The sequence below is a fragment of the Coturnix japonica genome, chromosome 3 (assembly GCF_054131305.1).
Source record: "Coturnix japonica strain WE chromosome 3, WE-NBRP24, whole genome shotgun sequence".
Classification (NCBI taxonomy): domain Eukaryota; kingdom Metazoa; phylum Chordata; class Aves; order Galliformes; family Phasianidae; genus Coturnix; species Coturnix japonica.
In genome coordinates, this window is record NC_140665.1 from 92,459,178 (window position 1) to 92,484,777 (window position 25,600).

Sequence of the window (25,600 nt, forward strand, 5' to 3'; positions counted from 1 at the left end):
ACTTTTATATTTGGGGGAAAATATCAAAGAAATTAAAGCATAATTTTTAAATAATACTGGAAAAGCCAAATTGACTTCATGGATGGACATGTGTCTAAGAGGCATGGAAGGGCAGGAGTAAAATCAGAAACTGAAAGGTGTAACTTCTTCCTTCCAAAACTGAATAGTTACATTTACAGTAAATGCATCCCCTTCCACTATGAATCACCGCTTCAGATTGCATTAAAAATCATGAGATTACAACAGGAGTTTTAGAGTAATCTAGATTTTTTTTCACCCATCTCCTTTTACTAATTTCTCCTGCTAGGCTTGGAGGCTCTGAGAATCCTCTCCAGATCTGTCAGGGCTTGTGGCTCCAGCTAGTGCTGGGAAACTAAGCAAGTAAAACAGAAAACACTGGCTGAGAGAACAGAGGCTGGTGCAAGAGCTTAGGTCTCTCATGTTTTGTCATAGTCAGAAGGAGTACTGGGGGGGGGGGGGGGGGAAGGGAGAAATTGTGTAAAAAGCCATCTACTAAGAAAAGAATGTTTGATTTGGATCACAGGATGTGAGACTGGAAGAACAAATTGCATAACTTTATGGCTTGTCCTTATTTGTAATGATTCAGTATCCGGCACTGCTCATCCCATTTCTAAAAATGGTATTGGAGAGTTACAGGGTATTCAGAGGTGAAGGGAAGGACTGAAGAATGTGGGCAAACACCTCTTCAGTTTGAGGCAGATAGCAAGGACTGGGTCTGCAGGTCATCCTAGAGACTGCTGCACATCACTCCTTCTGTGTCCTTCACCACTGCCTATGGGACATTCACCAAGAACAAATCTTGGTAGTCTCTGATGTCTGAGGTTCATCTGCCCCATTCCAAGGTTGATTCAGGACTACAACAATCCTTTCTCAGTGGTGTTCTAGGTAGGAACTACCTAGTATGGCATGGAGAGCCTCTTACATGGAAGAAAAGTGATGAACTGAGGGTGATGCCATGAGAACTACACTCAGCGCATCCCTGTTTGTGCCTTCCCTACCAAGACATGTCTGCTTTGGGGGAATCCCTCCAGCCTCTCCACAGTTCTGCTTGGAGGCATTTCTCTTTGTCCCAAAGTTATCCCTGGGTAACTTTGCCGACAAGGCCTTTTCATTATTAGCCAGCTCCTTTGATTCACCAGCAACACAGAATCATAGAATGGCCTGGGTTGAAAAGGACCTCAAATATCACCTAGTTTCAGCTCCCCTGCTATGTACAGAGTTGCCAACCACCAGACCAGGCTGCCCAGAGCCACATCCAGCTTGGTTTTGACTGCATCCAGGGACGGGACATCCACAGCCTCCTTGGGCAACCTGTTCCAGTGCTTCACCACCCTCTGAGCGATCATCTAAAGCACAGGTTAGAAGACACCATTAAAATGATTTAGTCCATCTGCCAATGCCCACTAAACCATGGCCCTCAGTGCCACATCTCCACATTTATTGGATGCCTCCAAGGATGGTGACTCTACCACCACCTTCCAGTCCTCCCCTACCCTGATGTGGCAGCAAGGAAGCCAAGACACAACCTGCCTTTTGGCATTTCCCTGCAGAAGGGCTCCCCTACCCTGCCAGGCAGTGGCCATGAGGCAAAGCACTGCTTCCCACACCTCCTTGTCTTCTTCTCACACTTCCCTCCTTCCTTCCTTCCTTCCTTCCTTCCTTCCTTCCTTCCTTCCTTCCTTCCTTCCTTCCTTCCTTCCTTCCTTCCTTCCTTCCTTCCTTCCTTCCTTCCTTCCTTCCTTCCTTCCTTCCTTCCTTCCTTCCTTCCTTCCTTCCTTCCTTCCTTCCTTCCTTCCTTCCTTCCTTCCTTCCTTCCTTCCTTCCTTCCTTCCTTCCTTCCTTCCTTCCTTCCTTCCTTCCTTCCTTCCTCCCTCCCTCCCTCCCTCCCTCCCTCCCTCCCTCCCTCCCTTCCTTTCCTTCCTTTCCTTCCTTCCTTCCTTCCTTCCTTCCTTCCTTCCTTCCTTCCTTCCTTCCTTCCTTCCTTCCTTCCTTCCTTCCTTCCTTCCTTCCTTCCTTCCTTCCTTCCTTCCTTCCTTCCTTCCTTCCTTCCTTCCTTCCTTCCTTCCTTCCTTCCTCCCTTCCTCCCTTCCTCCCTTCCTCCCTTCCTCCCTTCCTCCCTTCCTCCCTCCCTTCCTCCCTTCCTCCCTTCCTCCCTTCCTCCCTTCCTCCCTTCCTCCCTTCCTCCCTTCCTCCCTTCCTCCCTCCCTTCCTCCCTTCCTCCCTTCCTCCCTCCCTTCCTCCCTTCCTTTCCTTCCTTCCTTTCCTTCCTTTCCTTCCTTCCTTTCCTTCCTTTCCTTCCTTCCTTTCCGTCCTTTCCTTCCTTCCTTTTTCTCCTTTCTTTCTTTCTTTCTTTCTTTCTTTCTTTCTTTCTTTCTTTCTTTCTTTCTTTCTTTCTTTCTTTCTTTCTTTCTTTCTTTCTTTCTTTCTTTTCTTCCTTTTCTTCCTTTCTTCCTTTCTTCCTTTCTTTCTTCCTTCCTTTCCTCCTTTCCTCCTTCCTTTCCTCCTCTCTTTCCTCTCTCTCTTCCTTTCCTTTCCTTTCCTTTCTTTTCCTTCCTTCCTTCCTTCCTTCCTTCCTTCCTTCCTTCCTTCCTTCCTTCCTTCCTTCCTTCCTTCCTTCCTTCCTTCCTTCCTTCCTTCCTTCCTTCCTTCCTTCCTTCCTTCCTTCCCTCCCTTCCTCCCTTCCTCCCTCCCTTCCTCCCTCCCTACCTCCCTTCCTTCCCCCCCCTTCCCCCCCTTTCCTTCCTTCCTTCCTTCCTTCCTTCCTTCCTTCCTTCCTTCCTTCCTTCCTTCCTTCCTTCCTTCCTTCCTTCCTTCCTTCCTTCCTTCCTTCCTTCCTTTCCTTCCTTCCTTCCTTCCTTCCTTCCTCCCTTCCTCCTTTCCTCCCTTCCTCCCTTCCTCCCTCCCTTCCTCCCTTCCTCCCTTCCTCCCTTCCTCCCTTCCTCCCTTCCTCCCTTCCTCCCTCCCTTCCTCCCTCCCTACCTCCCTTCCTTCCCCCCCCTTCCCCCCCTTTCCTTTCCTTTCCTTTCCTTTCCTTTCCTTTCCTTTCCTTTCCTTTCCTTTCCTTTCCTTTCTTCTTATTTCTGTAGTTGTTTTAAAGGGAGCACCCCTTCCACCCGGCTGCAGCTACAGCCGCTCTAAGGACGAACAGCCCCACGCTGCCCTGAGTTACAAAAAAAAAAAAAAAAAAAAAAAAAAAAAAAAGCGATTTCTTCATTGACAAAAAAAAAAGAGAAACCAAACACGCCCGCTGCGGCTCCGGCACATGCAACGCACCCAGCATCCGCATACAACAGCCGCACTCTTCCTTTAGGAAGGCTGATACCTTCCCGAGTTTGGAAGTTATTATTAATTCTAATGAATGAGCTAACATCTCGCCCCCAACCGCAAGGGCGAAGCAAAATCCGACTGCTGAACAACCCCAACCCGCTTTCACCTTGTTTACCCCGAGCGTCGCTGGCGGCGGGGGGAGGTGGCCAGGCTGGGGCGGGGCGGGGCGGCGGGCGACCGGGGCGGGGCGCGGCGCGGTGGGCGGCGGGGCCGGGCCGGGCCGGGCCGGGCCGGGGCGTGCGGCGGCGGCGGGGCAGTCAGCCTGCGCGCTGGGCACCGTGCGGGCGTGCGGCGGCCGGCAGCGAGGCTCGGAGCAGCCAGCGTCCCCGCCACGTAAGTAGGCTTTGATGAGGCGGGGGGAGACGATGCCCTGTTGAAGGGGAAAGGCGCGGCCATCCCTTCCTTCCCTCTTGTGCAACCCTCGGGGCGTGGGGGGGGAATCCCAAACAAAAACTGCGCTCCCCTTTTGTGGTTTTTTTTTCTTTTTTTCTTTTTTTTTCTTTTTAAAATCATCATCATTGTTATTTTAAGCGCAGCTTATCGTACCTGCACTGAGAATTGAGCCCCCTTCTCGCAGCGTTATTATTATTATTATTATTTTTTTCTCCTTTTTCCTTTGTGCCCCCAAGCCCAAATCCCGCTGTGCGGTGAAAAGCCTTCATCCTCCCTTTATACTTTTTGTTCTACCGGTGAGGCGGTCGCAGCGGCCCCCAAACCCCCGTTTCCCACGCGGAGCTGCGGTTCGAGGCGGCCCCCCGGAGCCTCCCGCTGAGCCGCGTTCCCTTTTGTCGGCCCGGCGGCCGCTGCCCGCTCCCGGTTAAATGCTCCCTCGTTATTTCGCGGGGCATTTTCGGAACGCCGCGGGCTCCAGCGGCGGAGCTGCCACGCCATCTACAGCCCGGCTTCGGCAGCGCGGATCAGCTTCGTTGTAGAAGAGAGAGAAAGGACCGTCCCCGCTCTCGCAGCTCCCGACTTAACCTTTTGTTTTCACCCCGGCCGTGCAGCTCCGCGCTCCGCTCCGTGCCGCGCCGCCCCCCCGCCCCGCTCCGCTCCGCGCCCGGCCGCCGGCGGAACAAAGGGCGGCGGGCTGAGCGCTCTCTCCCCGTGCCAGGACGCGGCGCTGAGGCTGGTCGCCCGCCGCCGCCGCTGCTCTCCCGCTCCCGCCCCCCCGGTGCACACAAAGGCGGCCGCAGCTGGACGGGCGAGGGACCGCTCTCTACGCCAGGGCTTCGGTGCAGCGTCTCGGCTGGGCTTCTCCATACTCATGAACATACAAAGGTCAACCCCTATCACGATAGCACGATATGGGAGACCGCGGAATAAAACCCAGGATTTTGAGGAGCTTTCGTCCATACGGTCCATCGAGCCAAGCCAGAGTTTTAGTCCGAATCTAGGCTCGCCGAGCCCGCCGGAGACCCCGAACTTGTCGCATTGCGTTTCTTGCATCGGGAAATACTTATTGTTGGAGCCTCTCGAGGGAGACCACGTTTTCCGAGCCGTACATCTGCACAGTGGCGAGGAGCTGGTTTGCAAGGTAATGCTTCTCCTTGTTATCCTCGTGTCTCGTGTCAGTTTCCCGTGTCTTGCAGCCGTGGGCTTCAATTATTAAACACTTTTAAAAATGAAAGGCTCAGGAGCAGCATTCAGGGTGCATCCTGGAACTTTTCCCTCTCTCCAGACAATGGCCACGTTCTAGCGGTGGCCCGCAGCCAGCTCTGCCTCTCACCCTGGGGACATTGTTCTGGAAAGAGCAGTCCTTTAAGTAGGTCTTAGCGAGAGTTCAGGGCAGGAGAAAACCTCATCTTCCCCACTCTCACTTCTCAAAATGGAACGGGGAGTCGCCAGCTTGTTTGGAGGTGTTGGGACCTGCTGGCTGCCTCGGTTTTTCTCCCCATCCCTTGTTCTGGGACGGAAGAGGATGCGGAAGCGGGAAGGTCGCGATCAGCTTTGTCTCAAAAGTGATTTTTAAAAGGGAAAAAAAAAAAAACCACATCGAATGAATCAGCCCAAGCTCCCTCACCATGGAGCTTGTTTGCAAACATCACCCTCCCCCATTGCACAACTGAGCAAGAATAAAACCTGCACACCTACGGCTTTCGGAGGAGCAGACAAAATAGCTGGCCCGCTCTTTGTAGCCCGTCTGCTCTCCATGCCTCCTCCCTGATTGCTCTGCCTTTAGAGGTGAGCTGCTGGAGGAAGACCCCACGTGTCTGCGTCTGTGGAGGGATGTTATCCTCCTTTTGGGCTGAGAGAATATTTTCCTTTGTTCCTAAATTGCAGATCTCATTGTCTGTAGTGAACCAGACTCGTGCCCCGCAGTAGTAGTTCTTGTAACTATGGAGCACATTGCAACCTTGCAGCGGGCACTGCAGTATTTGCATTGTTCCTGAAATAGAGAATTGTGCCCTTTGGCAGTTTTGGGTGTCAAACTAGTGCAAAAACTGAAAAGGAGACGTATTGTAACTCGCTCACATTCCAGGGATTAATGCTCGTGTTACTGATGGTTTCATACTTCTGTGCTCAATTCATAAGTTCAGGACTGGCTCATAGCAGGGAAGTGAAAATAATTGCTCCTGTTTCTCTGTTTGTGGAGCCCGGAGTTCAGAGGGTGATTTAAATGTGCTCATTGATTGAGTTATACAACCCGATGTTAAGGCAGCTTCGGACTTTGTGTGGTTATTCAAGGGGTAAAAAGGGCCCGTGACTTTGCAAAGGGCTAATATTGCATGCTGAAGTGAATGCTTTGTTACTAAACTGAAACAGAGCAGGAGAATTTCTAGAATGAAAGCCAGCTCGGTGCAGCAGCACAGTGCTGCACTCTAGGACATTGGCATCTTTTCATGAAATAAACAGATCCCACAAAGCTGCTGCTCTGTGTGAAATCGTAGGTGAACTCGCGTGGCAAGTGGTGAAGCGGGGGGACCCTGCTCTCCTTTGTTTCCTGTTTGGTTTGCGGGATTAAGGTGGTGTTTTGGTAACAGCAGGAGTGGCGTGGCTGCAGCTCACAAAGGCTGGACTTGATTTCTTTCCTCCCTTTAAGCTGTATGTTTTTAAGCTGATCCCGGCATTTCAATAGTACCGGTTTTTCCATATGTGCAAGGCGCTACTTCTAGCAGGGCTCCAAAAATACAATCCTGGCTCGAATTGCAGGTTTGTGAATACGCAGTTGTCAGTCCTGAACTCATCTTAATTTAAAGCCTTCTTTAAAATGCCTGCGGTAACATGACTGCTATTTGTCAAGTAGCCTTCCGGCAAAGAGACCTGCTATCTGGTATCTTATTGAAGGTGCTCTTGGAGATTGCTTGCACAAACATTGGGTTGGATAACAGACACATACTGATGATTCTCAAGATTCATTTGGCTGCACCCACTGACTGTACAGATGCCGTTATTTGCTTCAAGGATCTGTGGCATCCAAACAATGGTAACTTCTCACTTCCAATTCCCAGTGAGAACTAAATCAAACTGCAGCTTATTGGACATTTGCTGAATTGAGGCCAGGGATTTTAAAAGCTGGGATACAAAGAAGCCTTTTATAAAAGGTATTCTTCCCTGTAGCAATGTGATGGTGCTTCCCATCTCCCCCCTTTCAAACATAGAGCTGATGCAGATCCATACCTGCTTTAACCTAACCTGACAACCACAAAATGTGGAAAATTTCTATTAGGATAGTCTGGTTAGGACAGAGCTCTGCACTTTTTTCGCTAGGGATTTGAACTCTGTGAATATTCCCATTTAAATTTTATTTTACAGCAGCCTCTTTGTAGCACGGCCATTCACTTAGAGTTCAGAGATATAAATGTCAATGAGTTCTCCTCTGGAATGATTTACACTCGGGTGATTTCAGCAACACCCCTCCCCAGTTCTGCTTCCTTGGCTTGCCTTGTCGCCAGAATGCCTCCCTGCTGATCTGCCCCCTGCAAAACGTGTGGGATCTGGCTGGCAGCCCTTAAGGTTGTGTCCGCTATGCTGGAACGCAGCCTCACAGGTGTGCAGCAAGGAGGTGGGGGGTTTCAATTGTGTGGGTTTTTGGTTCTCTTCTGGGGAAGGGGTTGGTTAGGATTGTGCTCTGAAGCAATACATGGCACAGGTTGTGAAGCCTTAGGGAAATTTGGATTGAACTGTCTCTCTAACGCCCGGTCCTGAGAGCTTTGTAAAGGTTCAAAGAAAGCAAGGAGGTTTGCTTCTGGGAGAGTATGCAAGTACCTGCTACTGCAATAGAAATGCCAGATAGAATACCAAACCATGATTTAAACCGGTGTGTTTGGTAGCTTTACCAGGCTATTTTTGTGTTCAATTTTTGTGTTCAATTAAAATGGGACGTGACTACCTTAAATTCTTTTTACCCAAGTAACAAAACACGGGAGAGCGAGTTACATATTAATAGCATTTTTTATGCTGGTGGAAACACTAATCCCTTACTTTGTAGCACATCCAGAGCAGGTATAATTAAAAACAAAAATCCCTCCCATCAATACTTGGCTTCTATTCTCCTCCAGCACACTGACTGCTGTTATTCTCAATGAAGTCTTTCTTCTTCGTGTAATGTGGGCATTTCTCAATCGACTCACATACTGATTCATTCGTCATCATGAGATTATAGTAACTTTTTATGTTTGGGTTTCCCAGCAGCCTTTTTAATTCCTACAGCTCATTCACAAGATCAGTGATAACATACTCACTATTAAAGGGACACTTTGCTTTTAATGAAGCACTCCACTGAAACAGAGACCTCGGGGTGGTTCTGCCTTTTCCCTTTTGAAGGGTGTTTGTCTGCACTCCAACACTGGGGCTGCTTCCCCGGTTGTCCTTCTGATCTCATAAACAGCCATTGTAAAACTGAGACTTTGAAAATGAAAGTGACTTTGCTGTTTGTGGGAGGGGAGAGAAATGCAGGAAGTAAATATGAATGGTGAAGGATGATATTTAAACCTGAAAATCTGCCAAGATTTAATGGGTTAATAAGGTCAAGAGGGGAGGCATGTGGATTGGAGTGGGTTTATTTGGATGGCTTCTTTCAAGGCAGAACTACTGGCCAGGTTTTCTGTGAGTTTGTTTGGATGGAAAATAAGCAAGCTTCAGTCTGAGAGCTGTGTGTCACTGATCTTTAAAGCTTAATTCAGATTACATTGTTAACTTGATCAGCCAGTAGCTAATGAATCTGTTCTTGCTACAAATTTTGGAGTCCTGCCTTTCCCATAGAGGCTCCATATATGTGTTGTGAGGGGCTGCACAGTCTGTTTTGTCTCATCCCCTATGCCGTGAGCTTGTGACATCCTGTTTGCATCAGTACGGTATAAACTATGCTCAGAGGTGCTCTGCTAACAGAATTAGATATGCTGTCATTCACTGTCTTTTGCAGCGCTAACCCTGGCTTTACTGTCATTGTTCCTGCAGGTGTTTGATATTGGCTGCTACCAGGAGTTATTAGCACCATGTTTTTGTCTGCCTGCACATAAAAATATCAACCAAATTACAGAAATAATTCTCGGGGAGACAAAAGCGTATGTGTTCTTTGAAAGGAGCTATGGGGACATGCATTCATTTGTTCGCACCTGCAAGAAGCTTAAAGAAGAGGAGGCAGCCAAACTCTTCTATCAAATAGCTTCCGCCGTTGCACACTGCCATGATGGTGGACTGGTACTGCGAGATCTGAAGCTGCGAAAGTTTATTTTCAAGGACGAAGAAAGGTAAGAGCATCCCTTATGTTACAGGTGGGGGTGTCGGAGGTTGGGTTCAGTGTTATGGGATGCTGTGCTCTCCTTTGTCACCCTCCAGTTCATTTGTCGTGCATGAAGGGTTTCACTTTTCTTACTTTCCTCTGCAACCTGATCGTGGGATGGATGTACTGTGTGACCTTCTGACTTAGGCTTTGGAGTAAAGTAAGTACAGTGCTGTTTGCATCTGTGCATGGCCTCTCCAGCTCCCTGGAGGGAGGAGCACCCTCATTCCTGAGCAGAGGATGACTTCTGCAGGAATACTCTGTGGAGGTGACTGGTGTAGGAGCTCCCATAACGTAAATACAACCGGTGTTCAAAGAGGAAAGGATTGAAAGATCTGCTCTGTTAAAGTGAGCTGGAGTCTGAAATGGCTCACTCCAGTGAGCAGGCATGAAGAGGAAGAACAGCAAGTGGCTAATGCAGATATAGGTTGGAGGGAAGGGCTGGCGTTGCTTTGAAGGACCACTCTGAGTACAGCTGCTTGTATCCTTGGAAGGGTGTGGAGGCTGCTGTGAAGGGTATTGTCTGGAATAAGACTGAAGCTGCCTTGCTGCTGTGTGGGTGCCTGCTTTTAGTGTCAGCTATTGTGGTAGTTGGGAACTACCCTTTTTTAGGCTTTATTTGCATCTCCTCCCTACATGCTTTCTTTTCTCATTAATTGGCTGGTTAGGTATGTAGGGGAGGAGATGGAAGACAGGGAATGAAGTAGAGCTGAGTGCTCCAGGTATGCTGTTGAAGTGATGTTTCTGATGCTGAGCCTTAGCTGTACAGTTGAACCTTTGGAGACTTCATGTCTCTTTCCTTTTGGCTACTAGTTTTTCTTAATTATATTACATCGTGTATTTTCTTGCAAATTCCACACAAACCATCAGGGTAATGAACTCTGCCACAGTAAAGTCTGGCTTTCACAGAGGGAAGAGGCCATTAGAAGGAAAAACTGAATGGGGATTGAGCCTCTCTTTGTACTTCTTCATGTCCTGGTGGAGGGTGGGGAGATACTTTTTCTCTTCTGGCTCAGTCCCGCGGGTTGTCTGAAAGCTTGTTCAAGATGTTGAAGGGAAAAGTAGATGTTCTGGAGAGAGTCACTGAGAATAACCAATGCATATCAATTCTGTTTGAGGCTGTTTGTGGAGTTACAAGAAAAGCAGGGTTTTCTGCAGCCTCAGGAAGTCCATGGTCTGAGTCTGACAGAAAACTCATAGACAGTTTGGTCATTAAAGAGAAGTTCCTGACCCTACAATAAAAAATGACAATGTGTATCTTGTTTAATAATCTCTACTTAAATTTTATTAAAAGGTGAGTTTTCTAAAACGTACTTCTGCTTGTAAGGAGATTAAAAGGAGTAAGTAGAAGATTGTTTTGTAGTTCAGTTTAGCCAACTCACCTACTCCCCGTTTTCTTGCTGCAGACACAATGTGTATGATTACCGTTCCCTTATATTCTAATAAGGAAGCTTAAAGTGCAGCTGGCTTTGTGTCCATTCAGAGAGAAATGCAAAGCAAGTAAATGTAGGCTGCACTTTCATGACTTTTGTTCTGAGTTTAATTATTAAACACCATTATAGCACCTTTGATGTAGATAACAAAGAAACTTGTGTGGAGTAGGTGGGGATTTCTGTTGTAGCTGATAATGTCCTTACATTAAAATGGATTTTTCCTGGGGATATGCAGTAACTTGTCTGGTTTCCTCTGAGGGACAGGACTGGAGCTTACTTTTCACTGTGAGCGAAGGCAGCGTGAGCTCAGAGCAGTGTAGTGGGGGCGGGTGCAGGCCTTTGCTGAATACTTTTGAACTCCTACCCTGCTGCTTACTAGGAACTGAACGCAACCCACGGCACGAGGCCAAGTCCTGCAGCCACCCAAGAAGAGTGGTGCGTACTATAATAGCAGTGTTTGCGTTCATGAATGCTTTTCGCATAACTAGTCTGCGAAATCACACAGTTGCTCACTTTTTTTGAGCAGTGTCTTCTAATTGTACAGTAATTCATTTCAAAGGTCAAATATGACTTGCTGGTTATTTTTAAGATAACCAAAATGTGGTTTTCTTCTGGATGTGCTGTTGATTTGGATGTGGAGAGGTATTGCAATCCTTTTTTTCACTAAATAAACAGTGAGATGAAATAGTGGGAGATGGAAACAGAACCACTCAGCGACTGGCTTTTTCATGTTCTCTGGTTGTTAGACTGTAATCAGTTATCACTTTTCAGCCAGCTGCTATATTTAGGCTGAAAGATCTTCCCAGACACACAGCAGTGTTGGTGCATTGCTTGCACCCATCTGAGATGGTGGTTTAGGAGCCTCCTGGCATTGCTTGCATGCTGATAGTTGGGCTAGCTGTTTTTGAGGGGGCTTTTCCAAGCATAATGTTTCTATCATTTGGATCTGCCTTGCATTCAAAAACTGCTGCCTGTGATGTGAGATGGGTTCTTCAGAATCTGCTTTTCTTTGATGCCTGTGGTAATGAAGGGAGAAAGAAAAGAGGAGAAAATGGTGTTTTAAGAAATATCTGTGAACTCTGCTGCTGTGTGTCACCTGTCCCTTACTGGAGTGCTTTTTTAACAGTTCTTTTCCTGACTATTTCTTCCAGCCTTTAGAGAGAGTTGCCAGATTGACTGCAGGAACCAGTAGGAGTGTGAAGGATACATGAAGGCAGTTCCATTTGTTTTAAAAAGAAAATCAATTAAAGGATTTCATAGTACATGCTCCTTCCATTGATTCCAATGCTGCCCTGGTAGTTGGGTATGAAATTGGGGCTTGTGAGTTTTGCAGACAGTTGAATATAACATTGAATCTCTTCTCACTTCATTCCCATTATGTAAACTACAGCTGAAATTTTTAAGGATTCAAGATCTTGATTTAGTAGATTTAGGAGTGCTCTTTGTTCCTGCTGATGTCACTACTAAGAATGCATGTTATTTGGATGTTGCAAATTACAGTGCCCTTTTCATAACAGTAACGAACAAGGAAATAAGAAGGTAGAAGAAAGAAGTGTTGGAGGCTGGTGGTGCTGCATGTTTTGTAGGGGTCCTGATCTTAGTAGCAGCGTTCTCTTGACGTGTTAAATCAAAGCTAGACTGTGATGATGTGTTACATCTTGCTATTGTGTGCATGTAAATATATCAGCACTTAGATGTGAAGTTCCACACTGTGGAAGCCAAGCAATTCATCTGTTTCAAGGTGTGTTTCATCTTAGAACTTGAATCTTGAACTGCAGAATTTTTGAAGATTGCATTCCATGAAAATGATGTGTGCTATTGGCAAGCATCTTAGGTCTTTTGTTTTTGTTTGTTTCATATAAAGGAATGTTGGGAGGTATTGTTTTGGGGGGGAGCGTGTCTGTGTTTTTCTGTCTGTAAACTGTAGGTGAAATAAGTAAAGTATTGAAATTTCAGAGTTAAGCTTGTTAAACCTGCGGCTGATCTTGATGAAGCAGAGCATCTAAGACATTACCGCATGGCTGGAAATGTTTTGTAAGACTGAGTTAGCAAGCAGCAGCACATCTATTAAATGAGGGCATTGACTGTCAGAGTCCTGAAAACATGGAAAACACTTAATTTGCCATGCTGGGTCTCACCAGACTTTTAAAATTACCTATTAGATTCTTGGCTATTTAAAAATCAGGTCCTTGAACTTCTAAATAAAACTTGAATCCAATACATTGGAGATGAGCAAGGATGAAGCATCCCTTTATATGTTTCCTATTTCCACATGTGTCGATCACGCTTCTCATCCTGGATATGAAGATGGTCATTGTTGCTACTGATCTTTGCAGTGCTCTTGACTATTTTTGCTCTGTTCCCGTTAATGGTATTTACAGTTTTACAGTCTCCCCTCATAGTAGGCCCTTGGGCAGAGCAGCTCTGCCCTCCTGGCATCCCATAATGATGTTGCAGAATGGGCAGGGCTTTTTAGGTTGCGCTAAAAATAGCAGTATTCACAGTATAGCTAATAAAAGCAGTTCATCAGTGTGATGTACAGCAGATGCTTTGAGAGAGCCACCTCAAAGATCTCGGAATTAAATCAAGCATTCATCTGCTGCTTGTTCCAGTGGTTTTTGTAATACAAGAATGTTTCTCCTGTCAGGGAATTATTAATTTCTTTAGTGCTATTTATTTTTTAAAGCCTTTAATTATATTAAAATATTAGCTGTTGTAACATTTGAAGCTTAAAGACCTCGAACATTCATCACTGTTGTTGAGGGTAAAATTAAAATAATTTTGGTATTTAGATGTTGTAATTTTCCCATATACTTTGAGTAAATATGAAAAGTGAATGATAGGCAGGTGGGATTCAATACAAATAATATTATTTGACACATTCTGCTCTGTACCAGGGGTAACCTGTTCTTATGATAACACACTTTATAAATTGGCAAAACGTATTTATTTGATGCTCTTGGAATTGTTTTTTCTCTTTCTCCCTCTTCCCCCCCCCCCACGCTGAGTTTCTCAGCTTTAAGTAGATGATGCTTGTGACCTAGTTATGTTGTCTGCAATCCTAGTGGTACAAACCTGATCCCACAAAAAACATAGAATGTTTGTATGTATTCACCTTTCTTCAAGTAGACATTTCATTTTCTGATAGTAAGTTTATTTCCCTGTATTTGTCAAACTGTAATCCAGTCAGCACTTTCTCCCCATGGTGTTAAGAATCTGTTATTTTACTTATGATTCAATAGAGAAGAGGTAAGTTAATGCTCTCCTTAAGTTCCAGTTTTCAAATGCCAAGGTCATTACAAATAAAGCCAGTCTTAACCTGTTTCGGTGTTTAAGCTCTTCACCTTACCCTCAGTGAATGCCACAGGGCCATATAATGTCACTTCTTTAATAGTGCGGAATTGTAGGTAAAATTTCAACCCCTCTAAACTATTATTATTTTGCCTCTTCTGAAATGTAGGTAGGAAGGCAAACTTCTCTACAAATCTCTGCTGTCAAATTTCAGAACTAGGAGCAGCTACACAACTGTGCTTTGCAGAGAAGTTTGTGCTTCTGGTTGCCTTGTTGGGGTTTGGTTGCAAAGCTCCTAATTTCTCCCAGTCTTCATGGGATCAATGTGTTATGGGTTTATTGCTGATGTGATGTCTTTCCTGATGGGACCTGGGAGGCAATCTGCAGATGTCAAACATCACATCAGCCTTGTGAAGTGCTTAAATCTCTTGAGGGCATATGGAGCCACAGAGGTTAAGTGTTGTGCCTTAGGTCATGAATGAAAGTAAAAGCCAGGGAGAAACAGGTTGGCCCCAGGACATATCTCAAATTCCAAATGGGTTTTGAGTCCAGACATTCAGCATCCTTCAGTGGGACTGTGAGAGGTTAGAACATGCAATGTAGCTCCTATGGAGTTTGCAGAAGGTTTTACCCGCATACTGTGCTGTCTTCTGGTGTTTGGGTGGTAGCTGGATATGTAACTCTTCATCTCCCTTCTGAAGGACAATGTGGGATGCAGCCCTGTGGGGACCTGGAGCAGTAGAGAAGCCCTGCTGGATTTACTTCAGGTGGCAGGTTACCTCTATGTCCTGCCCAGCCTCTCCCACCACAACTACTTACAAACCGTCCTTACTGTGTGCTGAGATGGTTTGTGTTGGCAAGTGCCTGTGTCACTTCTTACAATAGCTCAGCACTGTGTTTGGTTTTGAATCACATTCTCATGGTCACCAGCTTTTTGGAAGGCTCTTTTTGAAGGAGTTGTCACATTTCCCCCACTCCGAGAACTGCATGCTGGCTTTCTGGTCTTTTGTATGACTTCTCAAAAGTTGACTTGGACTCAGTTCTGCATTCTATGTTGGCTGTATTGGTTGGCATGGCTGGGTGCCCATCACACAGTGCCTATCATGAGATTACTTTTTCTGAGGACTGCTCTTTGCAATTACTGGAAAAAGATGTTTTTTGAGAGATCTTGCACTGAGAGTTCAACATCTGGCCATTTTGAAGGCTTTGAAACCTCCATCCATAGACTTGGTGCAAAATATATTCTGTGTTGATTTCTGGGTCTGCAGGCCTCTGAGCTGGAAGACACCTGGCTAGTGGCAGCTGCTATGGTGAAATTCTGTTCATGTTTTTTTTTTTTTAATTGTCCTTATCACAATGTGAAATTACTTCAAGGTTGGGAGTGACAAAGGAAAAGAGCAGACTGTAAACAGATATCAACCAGGAATTTTAATTTAGTTTTAAGCGTATGCTTTTTAGTTGATATATATCACTTAGAGACAGGTTACAGTCATCTAAGCAGAAGTTTTGCAAGTTGAGCTGTGAAATAATGACCCTGCTTTATTTTAGAGGTGCTGGGCTCCTACTGCTAAAATCTGGAGCTTCAATTTGTAATATGTGGTTAAATGAGTAAAAAAACCAACAGTTTTCACTCCCCCCCTACCTCACCTCCCTGTGAATCTTCACCATCCATTATTTAGACAGACCTAGAGGGGAGAGAAAAAAAAAAAAAAAGATGAACCTGGCACATAGGTGAGAACAGAGCCTTTTAAACTTCTGACCTTTCTTGTGATCTGAAAAAGTAACAGCCAGGTGAAGTAGTTTCTGTGGGCCAGATGCTTATCATGTAATGGCCTCCTTGCCCTCCTGTAACCAGGCCCCTCCATGGAAGGTTCTGCACTAGATTTCAGAGCCCTTACCCCACACAGACAGTCACACATCTCTGCCTTCATGTCTGTTTTTTTCGGGGGGAGTTTGTTGTTACCTTAGGCAATGAAAGCATGGAAGAAACTCAGTTCATTGTGCACAGGCTGGGCTGTTCCCAACAATACTGTCTGGATGCAGTAAGGCTGAGGCTATGGGGCCTGCAGCCCAATCTGTAGCACTGTGAGAGGTGGGTCTGGGTGCCTGTTCTAAGTGGAAACCAGCTAAAGTCAAGTTAAAAGCCCTAAATGTGGCATGTTGGCAAGGGGATGTGGGACCGGATAGGATCTCGTTGGAGGAAAGGGTGGGGGGATATGTAATATTTAGAGGCTTCCTTATTCCACGGAAGTACCGGTGAGGGAATCTTCCCTTAGGTACAAGGTTCATCCTGTAAAACCTCTATTGCCTGGAAGTCTCAGTTGCCTTTTGAAACATATCCTTGAGCCTGTTTCATTATGCAAGAGACGGTTTGTCTGACAGCCTCTGTGCAGGTCTTCTATTTTATTTTTTTTTCCTGGAGTTGCGTAGGATGCTGTGCAGTGAACTCCCAGGCTGCGTGCTGCTATGTGCTGGAAGGGATCTTAGCAGTGAAAGGAGCAGGATTTGAATTGATGGCATAACGTTTCCCCTCTGATCCTGAGCGCCTTGCTGCCCTGGGAGGAGATCGGGTGGTTCCAAGTTCAGGATGGGTGTTTGCACCAAGCTGCAAATTATCTGCGTGGGATTTCATTAGCTGGCATCCCCATCTCACTGCCTCCATAAAGGCTTCTGCATTATTTAAGAGTGATTCTCTTAGTTAAAATAATCAATTAGTAAAAGAGAATTGTTTCTAGTGTCAAGCTTTTTTTGTTTTGGTTTGTTTTTTTTTCTTTCTTCCCTCCTGATGGCATAATTGCATTCATGCTCATCTTTGTGATGGGGTGCTAGCAAGTGACCTTGATTAAATGACCTGTAAGTTATTGGCCACGCAGGAGCAATCCCTAATCTCTTGGGCAGTTACAGGTTCCCCTTGATGACTTGAGTGACTTCACCTAGGGAAAGGCTTTCCTGGCCTTGGTCAGAGTAATGTTGAAATATGAGAGAGGATTGCTTGAGTGCCTTTTTGTTTTCTTTTTATGGGCAGGCTAATTTAGGGGGGAATGCTGAGGCACCTCTTCTCTTTAGAAGTTGCTGCTTTATGTTTACCTGCAGCCATATCAGTAAAATGGCAATTTGAATGGCAATTTCAATTCAGCTGATGGTTGTTCTCTGATCTTGGGAGGCATGAAGCTACTCTTTAGGATCTGTAAACCTGGAATATCTCATTTTGACTCTACCTGAATAGCAAGTGGCTGGTATGCCTGCAGTCTGAAGCATTATGCCTCCTTCCAGAGCAGTTGATTTTCAACCGTCACATTGGAGATGATGCTGGACTATAACTGTGGGTTCAGTCTGCAGCTGGTGTTCCCAAAATGATAACAGAGGCTCAGTTATGGTTCAGGTGCTATCTCCCATTAGATGGCTTTGGGGACAGGCTGGAAGCAGCTGCTTTCATTGATATATGAGGTATGGATTCCTCCGTTTCAGTGAATAAATAGTAGTAAAGATATTATCCTCTGAAACCCTCAGACTGTTTGTGCTTTAAATGTTTGTTTATTAATTTTCTTCCCCTCCCATCCCCCCCACCTTATGAGCTTTGAGCCCTCTGAATAATTCCACTGATTCTGGTATGGAAATCGTGTTTGCTTTTGGAGAATAAGAGCGAAGCAAGCGTGAACGCCGGGTTCTTACAGCTCTGGCTTCTGTGTCAAAAGGCAGGGAAGTAGTTTGCCAGTAACCCCTGAGCTCTGCAGGGAGGAATAATGTGAATCACCCTGGAAAAAGAAGGTGTAGGGTGTGCAACAAAGCCGTCCGCCAGAAAGGGGTGCTAACTCAGGAGGCGGCATTGAAGAATCTTCTGGAAGACGTTTAATTGATTAGGTTTTGTTACATTACTGAAGAGCAAAGTCTGAATGCATTCAAGTAATGAATGGCATATTGATAAGAAATTCAGAGTGGTATTGTTTTTCATGGGTTTCCCTGACGGTTTCTATGGGGACAAAGGCGCATTTCCCGTCTGAGTGCTGCTGCTGCCCTCTGATTGCACTTCTGTGGTTTCATTCACCAGTAATGGGAAAGCATTCATAGGCAGAATAGCTTCCCCTTTTTAAATAGCCATGATTCAGGGGTTGTATTTTTTTTTTTTAACGCATTAGACTAATGCAGTGTTTTATCAATGATCTGATAGATGCATAATGCGCTTTTTCCAAGTGCTTATTCAGGGTCTGCATTAAAACTTGAAATTATGTACTGTAATTACGCAAGCCGTGACAAAAGTCTTTGTTGCCTTCAGTGTGTGTACAAAGTGATTCTCATCCGGCTTTGGCAGTAGTTTATGTTTCAGCTTCAGGGATTAATTTTTTGTTGCAGCCATTCAAATGGTCAAACTCAAATGGTTGATGCTTTGGAAAACTTTTTTTTTCTCTTGTGGGGGTCCTTCAGCTGGCTGATGTGAGTTAATTGTTTAAAGAACGAGAGGCTTAGCGATTGTGTTTTGTTTCTAGAAATGTGACTTTAAAGGAGCAGAGTGATTTCATTTCTGTTTGTGCCTTCTCTTCTTTGTAATAGGAAGTGCTTCAAAGCTGATGGTGATTTCAGCGTTTGATTTTGAGCCTGTCCCCTGCCTGCCAAGGGCCAAAGTGAATTGGATTGTCTGTCTGTTCTGCAGTTGGTTGCGCTTCCAGCCTTTGCTGCAGAGGTTCTGTGTTCTCAGCAACTCCTTGCAGTTTTGAGGGTCTGTTTGTTGTAGTTGGCTTCTATTCTTTTTTCCTGGATATTTTATTTCAGTGCTTCCTCTGGGAGAGGACGTGGAAGGGAAGAAGTCAGTGCTCATCCAGAGTGTCTGTGCGCATTTCTCTTTTTTTATGTCCTCTCTTTCCTGTTGTTCCCCCCTCCCCCACCTTTCCACCCCTCTAGAGGGAAAAAATAAAAATCTCAGACTTGCAGAAAACAGAGCTCTTTTAGGCAGTGCTTGAAATCTGGAGGAAGGGGAGGCTAGCCAGAGCTGGAAGCCAAGGATATCTGTTTCTCTCAGAAAAGCTGTACAGTCGGAAATAGCAGCTCCTAAGCCAGGCTGCTCCTTTTCAATTGCCTGGAAAAAAAAAAAGAAAAAAAAAGCATGAAATGGCTGTAAAAAGCAGAGTGATACTTGCAGTTCATAGCAGCATGCCACCCAACTGCACAGTGACTGTGTGCTGTATGCAAGGCTAAGGTGTGTGGAGATGCTGTCTTCTAAGAAGCCAGGCTGCCTTGGGTCTACCCTGGGTCTGGGTCATGGGCGGCAGCCCAGAACAACACAACCAGAGCCTTCAGGAGTGACATTTGGTGACTGTTTCTGTGCATGGGCTGTGGTTGCCTCCTCCAGAACAACTCAGCCCTTAGGGAAGTAAAAGCATCCCAGTTGTTTCTGTTGGTAAAGGGGAATGTCACACTTGGGCTGTGTACCCAGCAGGTGGGTGCTCAGGGACATACAGGACGGGCAGCTTGTGAGGGAAATGCTTGTGCACTCAGGGGGCATCTAGTGCCCATACCCATGCTGGAGTGCAGGAGACATTTCCTTGTTTTTTGCTTTGTACATCAGGGAGTTATTGCATGAAGGTTTGGGGGCTGGTTAGAAGGGCAGAAGAGAGATGAACATTGCATTTTTGTTTGGTTTGGGACCTTTTGTTTCCTCAAAGCCTGTCAGCTGAGCGGGATGAAAAACCTGGTTGAGTGTTCGCTTCATTTGGTTGCAGATTATGGAGGAGCAGGCAGATAAGGGCCAGCTGTTGTTCCATTTGCTTGCTTAAACAAAACCTGCCGTAGCATGCGCGGTGGGCTGCTAGCTGCAGAATGCAGCACCTTGCATGAAAATCAGGGGAGGGATATGGCTTTTGTGTGCTGCATCTGGTTTTTTAGCAATACGTTTCTCCTATAGGAGAAGATGGGTTCTGAGCTTTTTTGACCTTGCTGTCTGTTTTTTTCCAGTGTTATGTGGCATTTGTTATAGAAAGGAAGAGATTTAGGATTTAAAATTATTTTCTTCATTATAGCAGCTGCTCGGCGAGCTGTTGCTTTAAATTTTTTTGGCAACGATCAGAAATGTAAAACAGGGTAGGAGAGTAAACACCACTTCCCTGCACTGTTGACACTCCAGTGGCAAGACTGTGTGTGGGTGAATTCTCTCCTGTAAGTTGTTTATTAATAGCATACCCTGCCCCATTCCCTTCTGTGTGCTCTGCTTCTGGGAGCAGCAGTGAGCTGATGCTTTCCTGGCTGGCGGTTCAGTGACTTAATGCACGTTCGAGTAGCTGGCCTCTCTACTTCATGGCTACACATACTTTTCTGTGGAAAAACTGAGCTGGGCAGTGCAAATGGAACCACAACTCGTGTCTCTGCCTTCCCTTTCATTTCTTCCTCTCTGTTCTCTGCCCTGTTGAGAGTGTTTTTTCTCCCTAGGCATTTTGCCTTGCTGCTCTTCCTGTGCCACACAGATGTGGGAATACAGTGAAGCTGAGCGTGCTGGAAGGACCCTTCTCTAGGCACCTCCCCTGTTTGGGACCCTTTAAACTGTGTACAGAGGGAAGTTGTTGTGATCTTGATAGTTACAGTCAGTTTCTCCTTGCAGCCAGCTTTCTGTATAAGGTATTGCTGCAGTGAAGTACTGTTGGTGTGCTAACAAGCTGTTGTCCATTGCCAGAAGTGCTGTTAGGCTGGCAGTGAGTACTTAATCAGGAAGCAGGTGTGTTGCACAAACCCCATCAGCGTCCGCACTGGAGGAGAAAACAGTGGCCTATTTAATGAGGGAAGGATCTGCCTGGACACACTGTGCTTGGGAGTCAGGTATCCTGCATTCTGTATTTATGACTTCCTGATCCAAGGCATGTTGCCAAAGGGGCTTTCACCTCTGCTAGGAAACATCTCTAGCTGTTGAAAAGGTCCAAGTGTCATTGTGAGAGATTATGGCACAGTTGCCTTTGGAGTACTCCACGGGGTGAAATGCTCTTCTGTTGGTTCAAAGATGATAGCACTGAGCTGCCCTGAAACCAAGTTCCAGCCAGAGCTGGCTCAGCTGTCGTTTGCTACTCAAACCCAAGCAATGTTGTCTTCAGTAAACATTTAAGAAACTGGGCTCTGCTTGTCTGTTTTTAATGCCTATGAAATGATGTGCTTTTGTCAAAGGACACAAGCTCTACTTTCTGGGATGAAGTTCAGTCTCTGCCTGTGAATGTCTGTGATACAGGGAAGGTTATGGTCATGACATTGTACTAGGGGTGATCAAAGAGAACCATGAGGTTAAGGTGTGAGGACAGGAATACTCACAGTTGATCCCTGGGTTGCTGAAAGTCTGCACTGCTGCTAGGTCACTCTTCCATCTGTATGTGCTGGGTAAACCCTATTGTGGGGTAAACCCTATTGTGCAGTGCTCACTCTACCCTTAAAGCCAACTATTGCTGGCAAATGGTCTAAAGGATAATTGCTAATCCTTTTGGTTGCCTGTAAAAGGGACAGACTTTAAATATAGCTGCAGATGCTAGCTGTCTGAATTAAAAGGAAAGAAAGGTTATATTAATCTCATGCCATGACAAGCAACTTTGGCATCTTTTTTTCTATCTCTGTGGTATTTATAAAGGAAGAAAATTCCTTTGCGGAGGTAATTACTGCAGCACAATTAGAAATTCACAGCGCTTTGCAGGCAAAAAGGAGTTTGCAATTTTGATAAGGCATCCCTGCCATCCTTCTGCAAGCCCACTGTTCATTCCAGTGTGAGATATTCTTCTAGTTTGGCCAAATAGATAAGCTTACTGTTCATCTCAATGTTCAGCTCACCTGATCTTTTTGGCTGAAAGTTTGCTTAGGAAGACTGGAATTGGTTAAACTTGCTCTTTCTGAATATAAGGATAAAGCAAAATACTGGTTGGTCAAGAGGGGTTGGTTAGGGTCAGAGCAGAAATTTTTATTCCTCTCAAGCCTTGTGGAATTATAAGTGCAAGTAAACTGTTCACCAGTGTCAAAATAACTTAATTTATTTGGGGCTTGACTTGGATTTGGACATGAGTCCTGAACAGGAATGGAGTGTAGTCAACAAATAATCATGAGACTTGTATCTCAGGGATTGCCCAGGGAGGTAGTGGAGTCTCCTTCTCTGGAGATATTCAAGACCTGCCTGGACGCCTACCTGTGTGACGTGGTGTAGGGAGCCTGCTTTGGCAGGGGGGTTGGACTCGATGATCTCTAGAGGTCCCTTCCAACCCCTGCAATTCTGTGATTCTGTGATCTCCTTTTGGAAATCATGTTTATAGAAGCATTATCAAACACATGAATGCAGCAGTTACTTTTATGTGTTTATAGGACCTTACCAATGCATTTACTGGACATAAACGCAATTGAAATCTTGTACCCATGTATGGCAGTGTTCCTCATATGTCTTTTTAACTGATATCTATATTCTGGTGGAGTTAACTATAGCAGCAAGTACTGTGAATAGGGATCTAAACTGATGCACTTCAGCGGTTGTTGAATTTTGTAAAGTATTTTCATTACATTCCTGTACTGTTGTAACAGCTCAGAATACATGTTCTGATCTTTGCTTACCTTCTTTGTTTTGTTTGTATTTGTTTTGTTTATTTTGCCTGCAGGACTAGAGTGAAATTGGAAAGCTTAGAAGATGCTTATATTTTAAGAGGAAATGATGACTCTCTTTCTGATAAGCATGGATGCCCAGCCTATGTGAGTCCAGAGATCTTGAACACAAATGGCAGCTACTCTGGCAAAGCAGCGGACGTATGGAGTCTAGGTGTCATGCTTTATACCATGCTAGTTGGACGCTATCCTTTCCATGACATTGAGCCTAGTTCCCTCTTCAGCAAGATCCGGCGTGGGCAATTTAACATTCCAGAAACTCTGTCCCCCAAGGCAAAATGCCTCATACGTAGCATACTGCGTCGGGAGCCATCAGAAAGGCTGACTTCACAGGAAATTCTGGACCATCCATGGTTTTCTACAGATTTTAATGTATCGAATTCAGGATATGGTGCTAAGGAAGTATCAGATCAGCTGGTGCCTGATGTCAACATGGAAGAAGACTTGGACCCGTTCTTTAACTGAGCACAAGGACTGGTGTTCAGAAGGTACACAACCTGGAGATGGACACATGAAGGAGCCCTTCCTGATGGTGTTAAATCACATCCTGCATCAGCCTAGCTTGGTAGCAAATGACACTCGGAGGTCCTCGGATTGAGAAGGAACCTCCACAAGGAGCTAATATAACAAATGTAGCATGGGGACAGACTGGGGGGGTGGGGGGAGCTTGCTATCAGGTTAGATTGATTTGGAGGAGAAAAGGCAGCATGGAGCAATTGTAGCTTCTCACCTTTCTGGAGCCAAGGAGACTGCACATGCCAATTCTGGTGCAGCTGTATCACTCCTGTTTCTGTTCCATTAAAAATAGTGGTAACTCACAACAAATAGAAACTTTTTGCCTCAGCTCACATCTTGGCATCGCACTGTTAAATATTTAACTTCAGCCATTATTCAGGGAAAGTACAATTGGCTAACATTTTATTTTTTTTTTTAAATCGGATGTCTAATCATTGATGGGATTAATTTAAGAAAAAATTAGGTGCACAAAGACGGACATGAAAAGTGGGTGCTAAAAACAAACAAAATTTCAGTTCATGTCTCTTGATAGCTATTTTCAACTCATTTCTTCTAAATAAACTACTTAATATTCTTGTCAGGAAATGACATTTTAATGCTTTGTTCCCTTAAGGGGAAGAAACTGTCATTTAACAAGCTGTTCTGTTTTGTGTCAAATGGTTTGTTGCAGGAAGCTATTATAACTCGAACTTCCAGATGCTTTACTGCTATAATAGGAGAGAAAAAAAAAATGTAATTTTTTTTTTTTTTCAAAAGATATGAGATACTGGCTTCCATATCTGCCGTGCTGCACGTATATGACTAGAGAGGACAGAAAGCCCTTAATCGTCTCATTATCTGAGAACTGATCTCTTCTTTACCTGACCGGCCCACATGTAAATAGAGGGCTCTTTATTATTGAAGAAGAGTATTGTGGGTTTTGTTTTTGTTTTGGTTTTTTTTCCTTCTTTGAATTCCTCTCAACTTGGGAAATGAATTGTTTGGGTTTGATTTTTTTTTTTTTTCTTGTTTATGTCCAGAATAAGAAATAAGAGGGTATTAATAAGCTGAACATTTATATTACAGATATTCCTCTTGAAACATACGCAGTAATATGCACCTTTTGTATTGTCAAGACTTATTCTATTTATTGAAGAAAATGTCACAGTAGTGATGTATTAAGCCAGTACTTCAATTACGGGTTGACTTGGGATGACATGTTACATGCTGTAGTTAACACACTTCTTTTCTGTTCAGGTATCTCTGTCCCTAAATAACTTTTTATTTAGCTTTTTGTTTTGTTTTGTTTTTGTTTTGTTTCTGGATAGCTTTATTTGATTTAGACTGGCAAATGTTTTTATTACTGCTTTTATATTGCTGTATGATATTGAAATCTCTAGGCATAAATATTTGTGTTTCCAGTACCTCAGTTGTTCTGATATTACTGCCTGTATACGTTTTGTGAAATGGTCATGTTTTTTGGGTAGGTACATGTGGACTCTGTAGTATGTAAATGTTACTTGAATTTGTGCTTAATTATAGTATGTGGCATGTGCGTACAGCTACTTGGCATTTGACGTATGGATGCTATTTGCCTGCCTTGCAGGAAAGTTATGGTCCCACTCTCAAGAGGATGTTTCACAGTTCTTTATCAAGAGACAAAGCTAGCTGCAGCTGACCTGCCTTGGTTCTATTTTGGTAACTAAGAATATAAAGGAGTAATGTTTTTACACTCTGAAGATGGTGCTGTGTCAAGAAGGACTTTTTTTTTTTATTTTATAAATACCTTATAGGAGGAAAGATTGGTGATGTGCATGGTGGGGTTTTACTGCCTCTGGTGCTTTGTCATGTATTTGGTTTAATGTTTTTGTCCTAATCTCTTCAATAAATAAAATTGTGCATATTTAACTAAATTTCAGTTGTGAACCATGTTCTTAACGAAGGTTTGAGGCGCTGCAGTAGTTTTCTATAGTAGGGCCAGTTAGCTGCTATTTTCTGTGCTGCTATTTTGTGCTCTTGCCAGACCTGTGAGCTGAGAAAGCTTAGCACTTGTAAATACAAGGTAACACTGTGCGCCTTCTCATAAAACAAATTGCAGTCTGCTATGAGGGAAACTGTTCTTCTGGCTTGTCCCTGCCTTTTAGCAAGTCCGCTTACCTGATTCAGGGAGGGTACTGAAATGCAGTGAGAACTGCTCAGTAATGAGGGGCACCTCCACTGGTGGGAAGATACAAAAATTGAGCAAGCTGGCATATCCACTTGCCAGAGCTCTAGAAAAATGTGTATCTTGCACTGGCCTTCCAATTCTAGAAAGTATGGATCTGAAATAACACCTCCCAATTTACTGCTTCTTATTTAAGGCCAAATTCTACTACTTTCGTTCACTCTGCATAATAATTTATAGATGCATGGTGAGATTGCGTAGAAGTGACTCTGGAATTACTTCGTGTTTTTCCTTTGTGTGAGGCAAGACGGATGAGTCTTGGCCCATTAAGGAAAGGCAATTTGAATAAGCTTGTGATTTGAACAAGGATGCAGTCTGTTTTTGGCAATTCTTTTGTTTGAAAAAGCTACAGGTAGCAGATGTTTCTTCTGGGGGAGGACAACCTCCTAAGCTACTGTACACCAAAATAGCAGAATATTGAACCCAAGCTGCCCAGGGATTATTATCAGGCAGCCTAATGTTGTGCCTCGTGATTTCAGTCCAGGT

At 44.7% G+C, this 25,600-nt stretch overlaps 1 protein-coding gene across 2 annotated transcripts; it reads left to right on the top strand.

Moving 5' to 3' along the window:
• The first annotated feature begins 3,612 nt into the window (after positions 1–3,612).
• TRIB2 (tribbles pseudokinase 2) lies at positions 3,613–24,803 on the top strand. Of its 2 annotated transcripts, none has more exons than XM_085542185.1 (4): positions 3,613–3,681; positions 4,353–4,882; positions 8,746–9,038; positions 22,392–24,803. In XM_085542185.1, exons 2-4 carry the CDS (start codon positions 4,613–4,615, stop codon positions 22,858–22,860), a joined length of 1,032 nt encoding a protein of 343 aa, XP_085398311.1. In that variant the 5' UTR covers positions 3,613–3,681; positions 4,353–4,612; the 3' UTR covers positions 22,861–24,803. The 2 variants fall into 2 exon arrangements, with proteins under 2 accessions (XP_085398311.1, XP_015714934.1); XM_015859448.3 differs by having other exon boundaries at positions 4,460–4,882.
• Positions 24,804–25,600: the final 797 nt, after the last annotated feature.